Raw genomic sequence first — 11,368 nt, 5'->3', positions numbered from 1 at the left:
ATTCATACTCATGGAGCAGGTGCAACGCTTGGGTTGAGTTGTCAAATTCTATGGGTATTTCAAAAGATTTACCGTCTGCTGGATATAAAAAAAAAATTCGGAGCAATTGTTTTTCACCTTAATTAAAGAAAACAAAGAGAACATAAGTACAACAAATATCAAAGGGCGGCGATTGTTAAATATCTGAATCAAGTGATATGACACGACATGAATCCACAGTTCTGCGTGACAAAATAAATCGCTTTGTTTCATTCAGTAGATGAAACGTTTCCATTTATCTTTCTACTCTGACATCATGACTTCTCGACTATATTTAAATTTGTTTTACAAGTGCGCAAGCTTTTTGAACCTTGACGGGCTATTGACTGGTTTGCGAAAAATGTTTTGATGAGCAGAAGCGAAATCTGCTGAGAATACGGATTTTGTTTTGTTTTGCTTTGGTTTTTTTCAGTTTCCACTACTTGTAGGTAAATTCATTGAAAATATGTAAACGTACGTTATATACATGTCTTTATAATATCAGCAACTAAATCTTTAATAAATTTTATCGGACTTAATGCATAAGCTTTTTCTCGATCACAATTTTCAAAAGACCAAATACAGAAGAGAAAAGAATAACTAACCTATACTCACACGCACACACACACAAAAACAAAATAAGACAAAACGAGACCACAAAAAAAAAAACATTACAACAGTTCCAAAATGTATACTCACTAGGGTGGCCGGAATGATATGACAATAAATGATATTGGTTTTTTGTCCCCATCTCAATAGTTGAGTTTTGAATGAGATTCGAGTAACAGTGTTCGTTGAAATGGTCTTGGTAGGTGGGCTTTGGAAAACAACTCGAGGAATATTTCTCCGCTGTTCAAGCTGAACAAGCTGAGATAAATATAAATAAATGCTACTTCACTAGTATTCGAAAAGCAGCTATTAAAAAGTTTCTATTCTGTATTTGAATAGAAACATTCGCTTTCCAACTGTGGCTATGACATTTGGTAATAAGCTTTTCTACAAGTACTTTTAGTTACATATTATGAATTCAGTTTCCCGTTCTTGTCACTTCATTGCAATCAAATTTCTATTTGTATCCTATTCTGCTTAATGATAATGGAGTTCCTACACTACACAAAGAGTATAATGTTCAAGTAATCTTTTAAATGGTTAAGATACAATTTTTGTGAGTTTTAGATGAGTTCATAACATTTCAGTTGTCCAAGCGTGTGATATCCTTTTTCATTTCTACCACCGGTATCTCCAAACCTCAATTGCGTCACGGGAAGCTTGGACTTGTCTGTGAGTAAACCGCTGTCATTTCGCCATTCCCTATCGTTCTTATCGCAGTTGCAGCCGAAATTTGCGTCTGCGCATGTGTTGTTGCTCAACCCGCATGCACATTTGAATGGATTAGAGTCGGCTCCACCCCAGTAAGTCATATTTTCTCCGTCACGTGACACCCACCAGCCATGCATGTTACCTTTGAAAAGGAGCCGTGAATGATAGCAGACGTACTCTATAAACTGCTCACAACGAGCAGATGAAGCTGTTAGGCTTGCCAGCTGGAGAAGACTGGTGTGATGGTAAGTAACGTCGCGCGAATAACTGCCACGGCCTTCAAACCCATCCACCAATGTCTTGTTTTCACTGTCGTGACTGACAACTGTCACGCCGAGACCTTCCTTGTCAATCATGTCACAGTAGACTTGGAAGGGTTTCACTCCACCTTCTCCATCTGGGTCGATGACGTAAGAGCCACTTTTTGCCTTCGGATTGCAGTATTTGATGGCATTGCAGGTTCTGTTTTCTGAAATATGATAAAATTGTTTTTGAGAGAGAATGAAGTTTAAAGAAAATGTGGCCAGTGAATTCGGATAGATAGATAGATAGATAGACGTAGATAGATAGACGTTTATTAAGAAGAATACCTTAATAGCAGCTGGAAGCTGAATTGCAAAGGTGTACAAATTATGTAATAGAACTATACAATAAAATCAAACCTAAAAGGGAACTAATTTACGTATACAATTGTAATAAATGTTAGTTAAAATGTCTTGCGCTTGCTGGAATGAAAGTATCTCTGAACCGATTTGTTTTAAAGGAAACTCTAAATGGTCTGCGTCGTCGTAACTCCATAAGTTGATCTCGGTTATCGAAAGGCAGTAAGTGGTACAAACAATCCAAGGGATTAGAGACGATGTTGTTCGTAATGCTATTTTATCAAATTTTTGGCAACGAGATGTGAGGACGGTCAAAAACAAAGAAAATTGTTTATTTCAGCGTTAATTTTCAGCGTTTCGCTGGAGGCTCTAAAAACTTACGCATTTGTTCAAATAGTATAAATCGGACATGTGGTATTATTTTACATCTCTTCTGTCGATTAATAGCAAAATATGTAAATTATGACCAATCAGTTAAGAATTACGCTATTTTGGAAATACCACACAAACAGCACTTTTCAAATTTGAGCGAGTGTGCTGCTGTACCAAGACGCTTTTCTCAAAAGTATAACGGAATCTGGAGTCCTAACTACCATCTGTGTTTAGTATTAGGGCTGGTGTACCGAAAACAGCAAAAACATTTTTGGCAACTAGTCTTTTCGAGCTACAGGAGCTCGATGAACTTTACTAATTTTCAACGATCAAAGTGCACACGACTTAATTTATGCACGCTTGTGGTTACTCCATTTCTCGCTCAAAATCAATATTTGAGGCAGTGCTTATTTTCAAAACTACCAGGGTTGTTTTGTTAAGGTGGGGATGTCCATAAATTCATCCAAACTTGCTCCAAATTTAGCAATTACGAAGGTACAAATGAACATCTTCTGTGTGACATTACCTTTAACTGTCTCATGCGGGCTAAAACATGTTGAAAAAATTCTATTGAGTCAGTCTTGACCGCTGTCTTATGCTGTAAAAAACTAAAATTACTGTCACTTACGGACTAAGAAACGCTCATTCAAAATATGTCATAATGAAGAGAACTTCGTGTCTTACCAGAGCTTGAGAACATCTCCACGAGAACGGGTTGATTCAGTCATGTGTCATTTAACTACATCGCACAGAAATGGTGTCTTAATATTGATACTCTTCCTATTTTCACTCTAATTTATACCAGCATTTACCTCGTTATGAACCAAAAAGTAATTTTTTTGAAGACATAATTATGATGATGACGATTTCAGGCGGCAATCTCGTTGAAATGGCCATGTTTTTACGTGATACCATAAAATAATAAAAAGTAAAGTAAATAAATTAAAATACAAAATCACTGGCCACTAAAAGATCAATGAATTTAGTGTTCCCTATTAGTTTCGATAATTATCGCCGGTGATTCACCTTCTATTTGTCTCTTAAAATTTAAATGGCCTTTTCATACTTGGTTATAGTAGATTGTAAGTAAACGAATTTGTGGAGATTTATTTGCATCGCGTGACTCATGTAGGATTTCAAAACATTAATGGTTGTGTCGGCGGAAGAATTTGCAGCTACGCTTCTATGTTTTCGCCATTTTCCTCTAATTTTCATATTTTCTTTGTTTTATCAACTCGTCTCTCTGCTACCAAATAAGTAAAGCTCTATTCCTCGATATGTTCCGAAAAAAAAACTTGAAACCCTCTGCACGCCGAACCAGTCCTTACCAAAACGGGTCAAACGGTGTACTACATTCTTAATAAAAGGTTTAGACCTTTTCCAATCAGTTACAGTCACATCCCTCTAAGAATGTGGAAAGTTTAGTTAGCAGATCTTTTTTTTTATATCGGCAACCATACGGAATCTGAAAAATTTATGCATCTCCTTAAGCATGACTACAACTCTCAAAACGTCTTGTTAAAGGTACAACTGCCAGCGTTTGCTCAACAAACGAAACCAAAAAAACACTTGAAGTACAAAAGATAGACGGATTTAATAAATATCGCAACTTCAAGTTTGAGAGGGAAGGACTGCGAAAATGGAGAGCTTATGGCATCGGGCAGGAAAGGTTGATTCCTTACCAAGATTTAGTCGTCAGGCCTCAAGGTCCAACAGGCCTCGTTTTAAATGAAAATTACTTCCGCTCAACAGGGCACGGTTCCATAAGACGACAAAAAGTAGTGATAGTTCCCGCATGAAAGTTCCCGCATTGAAACGAAGGACTGGCTAACGAAGACTCAAGTGCAGGAGTTTTTCCCGAGACTGCCGGCCGCAAGAAGAAGACAGGGAAGCCGAGAAATCGAGGTCAGTGGAGGAAATATATGCAGAGGAAGAGGAGCAAGAAAGACGTGAAATGCTGGAAAAAGTTGCTGGTCAGCTAGGCCTAAAGAACTCTATTTGCTATGACTCATACTGCTTGTGAGACGTCTCGCGCGATAAGAAACTTGAAACTTTCAGTCTGTGCTGCACGCAAATATTTGGCCAAGAAACTACATCATTTCCCTCGTTAGAATATCGTCGGGTTGATGACTTCTTTGGGCAAAGAATCCGCTTACAGACATCTTTTCCATACTGGGATTCGGAAAAGTCATATCGCATGACTACAATACCAATTCGTTTCCCTGTATCCCTCACGGCCGACAAAGATGAAGTTGTTGTGCTTCATCGCTTCTTAGGTAAATTTCACTAATCGATTTGGGGTGTAAATGCGCGCTGATATCAGCGTTACAGCTATTCAAAGTTACACAATCTATACACCCTTGGCTACTTCCTCATTTTCCACCTTTAACGCTTGAAAACGAACACAATTCCGCCATTCTTGAAGGCAAACGGTGCGAATCTTCTCGATAAAAAGCTTATCCCTGTCGCAAAGTAAATATTTTGGACGTCTTGCGTAAAACATTTGCAAATTCAATGATTTCAAATTAGCCCAACTATTGAAACGCTAAGGGAAAACACACACACACACACGCACACACACGCACACACACACACACACACACACACACACACACACACACACACACACACAAGCAAAACAAAACAAAAAAGAAATAACGAAGAAAGATAAAACTTGGAGGTGATATTCAAAATCAAAAGACGACAATAAAAATGAATAATACTCGTGCTGTACTAACCGTATCACTTAAAAACAATGACATTCCGACGAGCTTTCTGCCTGAAATCGGCATTGCTGATATGTTTTCCATAAAACTACATATTCTGTTACATGATAAGGTAAATTTTAGTGTAAATTGAAATAAAGGGAAGAAGTATCACTCCTGACACTAACAATTTCTTTCGACAACTTTAAAATAACTGAGCGCGATGTAGTCAAAAATGGATCCGTGACATCAATTCTCAAGGTAAACGGAGCTTGACACAAGACTGTATGAATCGACCCATTCTCGTGGAGATCCTCTCAAGCTCTGGTAAGACACGAAGTTCTCTTCATTATGACATATTTTGAATGAGCGTTTCTTAGTCCGTAAGTGACAGTAATTTTAGTTTTTTACAGCATAAGACAGCGGTCAAGACTGACTCAATAGAATTTTTTCAACATGTTTTAGCCCGCATGAGACAGTTAAAGGTAATGTCACACAGAAGATGTTCATTTGTACCTTCGTAATTGCTAAATTTGGAGCAAGTTTGGATGCATTTATGGACATCCCCACCTTAACAAAACAACCCTGGTAGTTTTGAAAATAAGCACTGCCTCAAATATTGATTTTGAGCGAGAAATGGAGTAACCACAAGCGTGCATAAATTAAGTCGTATGCACTTTGATCGTTGAAAATTAGTAAAGTTCATCGAGCTCCTGTAGCTCGAAAAGACTAGTTGCCAAAAATGTTTTTGTTGTTTCAGTACGCCAGCCCTAATAATAAACACAGATAGTAGTTAGGACTCCAGATTCCGTTATACTTTTGAGAAAAGCGTCTTGGAACAACAGCACACTCGCTCAAATTTGAAAAGTGCTGTTTGTGTGGTATTTCCAAAATAGCATAATTCTTAATTGTTTAGTCAAAATTTACATATTTTGCTATTAATCGACAGAAGAGATGTAAAATAATACCACATGTCCGATTTATACTCGAATGACATTAGATTTTGTTAGACATTTAAGAATAAACACTAGCGAGAAAAACACGCAACGTTTCGATGACTCCATGCCGATTTATACTATTTGAACAAATGCGTAAGTTTTTAGAGCCTCCAGCGAAACGCTGAAAATTAACGCTGAAATAAACAATTTTCTTTGTTTTTGACCGTCTTCACGTCTCGTTGCCAAAAATTTGATAAAATAGCATTACGAACCAAATAAATACAATTTTTACCGATAGAATAGATCAAATATCTCACAGTAAAAATTTGAAGGAATTCGGTGATCGGCCGAAATTCGAGTGGTCGGTTCTTACGCGGACAGCCTCTTAAAGGAGATCTGTAATTTCTTCAAGCTCCCATTTAAATCTAGAGATTCCAAAGCTGTTCTAATGTCAAAAATTAAGGAAATGACCAATGAATGCCAGTGCTCAGTGGAAGGATAGTTACACCATCAAGCAGGGATGTAATGGACCTTGTTGCTGTGTATAATAGCCACCATTTTGCTAGAACAAAGTATATGTATATATCTAGCGTGGTACACACGCACACACACACACACACACACACACACACACACACACACACACACAAAAGCAGTTTACTTGTAAAGAACCTTTGTGTTTTTTTATATCTTTACATACTTATAAAGAATTATAGAGGGTAACTGAAATGAAAAAAGAAAAGATGTCTTGCATAGCAGTCTTTCAAGTCTCTTTTTAGCTAACAGGGAGTCGTGTAGAGGCATGGGGCGAAAGCAACCAAAGAATTAGGAGCCCGGGGAAGGAGCTTATTTAGCTGGCCTTTCAATGTCTGTATTTACAAGCGTGATACACCAAAAAATCGGTTTACTTATAAAACTCTTTGACGTTATCGTATGAAAAAAAATAAAATGTACAGTAAAATTGAAAATGGAAAGAATAGGGTTTAGTGATAAAAGGTCAGATCGAATAAAGGTACGAGCTGAAACTAACATGGTTCACTTGACAATTTCATGTCGAGCTTATAAGTGGAAAACACTAAAAATTGTACATTGCTAGTTTTTATTAACACCATACGTAAATGACATTGGTTACTGTTACGGAAAATCATATTTTAGAGTCAGCTTTGTATAAAGCAATGATTTTACATACATTCTTTGGAACAGTAAAAATGACTTAGAACAAACATTCTAAGTACAGTGTTCTTTCCGTTCAAAGGGGCATAAATGAAAGGTTCTGGTAAAAAAGACACCTTACTTTATATCACAGAAGACAAGCAAAAAGTAATATGTGTACTCCGGTTAAAAATACATCGATAACTGTATTAATTAATACCAGTTCTAATTTAAAGGAAAAAGTTATGACAATAAAATAAAAGAAGTCTGTACCACTAAGCATGCCTTCACTGTTTAGACTGAGAGTCCTACAGTTTTTTGAGCATGTATTCGAATAACTTATAACGATAAGCCCCCACCCACCCCACCCCGCGCTGTTCTGTTCTCACTTAGAGGCTGGTCAGCGGTACGTTTATGAGGTAAACATGGCGATCGCTTCCTGAACACCGTTCTTGTCGATCAGAAAATCAAAATACCAGCAAGATATTGCTTCGAAGATGAAGCAGTTGTGTTATTTGATTCGTACTTCACATTCGAGTCGAAGCTTGGGTGGCACAGTTTATTTCTTAAGCTGGACTGAAGAGGGGAATTTGAACACTAGTTGTAGTGTTTGATTTGTTGGAAGAAATGGTTGCATGGGGATGTAGGAATGGTAAGTTTAACGAATAATTTCAAATTTTGCTACTTGAATTGAAAGAAAAGTTCATTTAAATTGCTTCCACATGTATTTCTGACGGTTTTAGATCTACCTGCTCGATTTATATCTGCAACGCTTCGTTTTGATAAGTCTCTTAAAATGGCCGCCAAAGTTGGATATTGCCGAAAATCAGGTAAGTTCGCGGAGTTATTAAGTTTTCGCAAGGGTCGGGCCGCAAAGTTTTTTCTGTAGTGATCTTTTCTATGGCATCTACTTTCTAGCTATGTTAGTTGGATCAGTGAAGAACGCCTCACTTTTTCAAAACTTTACGTTGAATTTGATCGGTTTTCGCGTGTGTGACTTAAGCGAACCGATAGGGTGTCATTAAAGTCTTCCTGTTTCATTGATTGAAATGTGATGTTCACGAAGGTCACCTCAATGGATAAGATAGAGTTAATATACATGGCTGTGGTACTTGTTTTTTGCTGAGTTCCGTAGTTTTTTTTTTTTAATTGTCCTCCAAAGTTGTCTCAAATTAAAGTCTTGAAAAGTGTCACGACGGGCCTTCGTTCGAGTGAAATTTAATTTCCGTAAAACTCTGAAAAATAAAGAGATCCGATCAAACGGATTGTGGTTTTTAGTATAGGCACATGAATGTCTTACAACACACAAAAAATGAGGGAAATGTATGTCTCAAGCAAAATCGACCGGACCGCTTTTACAGAGACACTTTCTTAATTGCTTGAGGAACCTTGAATGAAATTCGTCTGAATTAAATTCGACTGTAGCGCGACGTATAAACTAGGCCTTATTCATGGTTATTCAGTCCGTCACACAAAAACGTACGCTTGATTTGTGATAAGATTTAATGGCGGCGAAAATGCGATGATCTCTCTGCAAAAATCGTGTATTTGGACGTCGAAACAACCTCTCGCCACATATTTCCCTCTGGCAACTTGCAATGTTTGCTCCTGGGCGATCCCATAAATATTTTTGCAAACACAAGGATCCGATAACTGGCAACTTGTTCATTGGTTCCTGCGGCAGTTGTGCATTCATCGAGGTATGAAGCACATGGAACGTTTGGATAGAAGGAAAATTGTGTAAGAGTTTCTCAAGGCGCGACAAGGACAAGAGGAACTCTAGCGTCTTCAGTACTCTCTAACCTTTTCAAGTACTTCATATCCTAATGCGGAAATGCAGAGCTGACGTATAAACCAAATGCTAATTGGGAACTTCATAAGTTGGAAAAATGGCAAAGTGACGGACATTCGTTTAGTTTTTAGAAAAAAGCTGGAAATAGGTATACTGAAAAGGTATAATAACAAATAATATTTTAACCTTTGCAACTTTTTTTCGCAAATTCTATATTACTCGACAAAGAAAATGATGAATGCTTAAAATACCTCCTCGTTCGCAGTGAGTTCCGCAGGTTCCAGGTCTACAGTTACAGTGATAGGAGTTCAGTACATATTCAGGAACACAGACAGCGCCGTTCTTACATGGAGCGCTTTCACATGGAGACTGAAATATTAATAAACATATCCCATTTCAACTGCATTCTAAGTTTGTTTTTTTACAATCACTAAATACTCACCAACGGTCCTTGATGGTGAAAGGTGTCATTTGCGAGGAAATTTTCGGTCGCTTTGTACTTGTCAGTTGATAACAACTCACACAGATAAAGGTCTTTGGAGTCAGGATACGCCGCCACGTTCAACGAATAACACTTTGGTTCTCCGACACAAAGGAAAGTGCATTCTAACTCATTTTCCACCATGGAGGATGTAAGTTTTTCAACCCACAAGTAATGGAAGTGATCGCGCCTGAAATTGCCAAAATAAACGTGACTTGTTGGATTTCGATAAATAGCGCTACCTTGCATTGCCACCGTCAATTTTAACAACGAAGGAAAAAACAGCCAGACTGGAAGGAGCCGCATGTTAGTGACCCGTTGGACTGCGCTACCATCTGAGAATATTCACCCTGAATACGAATAAAAAACATGAAACATATATCCGCAGGGGTTTATTGTCTTGTATCATTGTAAATGGCATCATTTAGGAAGCAGGTGCAACGTTTGGGTTGAGTTGTCAAATGCTATGGGTATTTCATAAGATTTACCGTCTTCTGGGTATCAAGACAAAATTCGGAGCAATTGTTTTTCACCACAATTAATGAAAACAGAAAGAACACAAGTAAAAGAAATTACAAAGGGCGGCGACCGTTAAATGTCTGAATCAAGCGATGACACGACATAAATACACAGTCCTGCGGGAAAAAATGAATTGCTCCCTGTTATGAATGGTGGATAATTTCATGCTATCTTTCTCCCCCAAAATGATGACTTCTCAACTTTATTTTAAATTCTTACAAGTACCAGAGCTTTTTGGACATTAACGGGCTCTTTACTGGTTTCCGGAAAAATTTTGATGAGTAGAAGCGAAGAATGGTGAGAATATGGATTTTGTTTTGTTTTGCTTTGTTTTTTCAATTCCCAGTACGTGTAACCAAATTTATTTTAACAAATGGTTCGTGCGTATGTTATGTGCATGTGTTATAATATCAGAAACTAAATTATTAACGAATGAAATGAAATGAAATGAAAAACTTTATTTAAGTGTCTATGCTTTTAGCTATAAGCTAATGGGAGACACCCCATTAGCTTATAAGCTAATGTTATCGGACTTAATGTATATGCTTTTCCTCGACCACAATTTTCAAAAGACTAAATACATAAGGGAAAAGAATAACTAACCTTCACACACACAAACAAAACGAGTCAAAAAAAAGACGAAACAAAAACGTTTAAAACAGTTCGAAAATATGTGTTCACCAGGGTGGCTGGAATAATACGACAATAAATAATATTGGTTTTTTTTGTCTTCATCTCAATGGCTGAGTTTTAAAAGGCATTCGAATAAAAGTATTCGTTCAAATGACAAAGGTAGCTGAGGTGTCTCGGTAGATGGACTTTGGAAAATAACGCGAGAAATATTTTTCCGCTGTTCGAACTGAAAAGGCTGACATACACATAAATAAATTTTACTTCACTAGCATTGGAAACAGCTATTAAGAGTCAGTGTCAGTAAAAATCAAATATATTGTTACCGTAAGCTGGGTTCGCTAACACAGAACGCGAAGAACACTTGATTTTTCAGTCTTTAATATCATCCGCGAGCCACACACACTTACAATCTGCTCTGCTCTCTCGACCACAAGGCATGCCCCAAATATGAAGCTACCATATTTGGGCACTATGTCACACAACAGTCCGTTACAATATTAATCAAAATCGCCGACACAACCAAATCATCGATTTCGCTCATACTCTCTATATTGAGATGCAATGAATAAATGAAGTTCATATATTTTGAACTGCGGTATTAGATACGTGTGATGTGCGATCCTCGCAGTAAATAGCGCTATTTATGCAATAGCGAAAATCAGACCTGAAAAAATCAGGCCTGTACGGGACTCGAGCCACTGACCTCTGCGATACTAGTGCAGCGCTCTACCAATTGAGCTAACAAGCCAACTGGGAGCAGGCCGTTAAGTTGATTCGTAATAAACCCGTAAAAGTGATAAATGAGATGCAATGAATATATGAAGTTCATATATTTT

The 11,368-nt window shown here is 37.5% G+C and overlaps 1 protein-coding gene across 1 annotated transcript; it reads right to left on the bottom strand.

Annotated features, from left to right (window-relative positions):
* Positions 1–46: 46 nt before the first annotated feature.
* On the bottom strand, positions 47–10,518 carry LOC111341667 (contactin-associated protein-like 2). Its single transcript, XM_088737962.1, has 3 exons — positions 9,342–10,518; positions 9,151–9,268; positions 47–1,807 (listed from the first exon to the last, which is right to left on the bottom strand). The coding sequence occupies exons 1-3, from the start codon at positions 9,684–9,686 to the stop codon at positions 1,191–1,193; spliced, it is 1,080 nt and encodes a 359-aa protein (XP_088594088.1). The 5' UTR covers positions 9,687–10,518; the 3' UTR covers positions 47–1,190.
* Positions 10,519–11,368: the final 850 nt, after the last annotated feature.

Source organism: Stylophora pistillata, chromosome 11 (assembly GCF_964205215.1).
Source record: "Stylophora pistillata chromosome 11, jaStyPist1.2, whole genome shotgun sequence".
Classification (NCBI taxonomy): domain Eukaryota; kingdom Metazoa; phylum Cnidaria; class Anthozoa; order Scleractinia; family Pocilloporidae; genus Stylophora; species Stylophora pistillata.
The sequence above is the reverse complement of the archived record's forward strand: the minus strand, read 5'-3'. Positions and strand labels throughout refer to the sequence as shown.

Excerpts from the sequence above, each read along its gene's own strand:
- LOC111341667 (XM_088737962.1), bottom strand. The coding sequence starts at position 9,686 with ATGCGGCTCCTTCCAGTCTGGCTGTTTTTTCCTTCGTTGTTAAAATTG. Across the intron at positions 9,269-9,341 it reads TTCACCATCAAGGACCGTTG|TCTCCATGTGAAAGCGCTCC; the intron begins GTGAGTATTTAG and ends TTAATATTTCAG. Across the intron at positions 1,808-9,150 it reads AACTCACTGCGAACGAGGAG|AAAACAGAACCTGCAATGCC; the intron begins GTATTTTAAGCA and ends ATCATATTTCAG.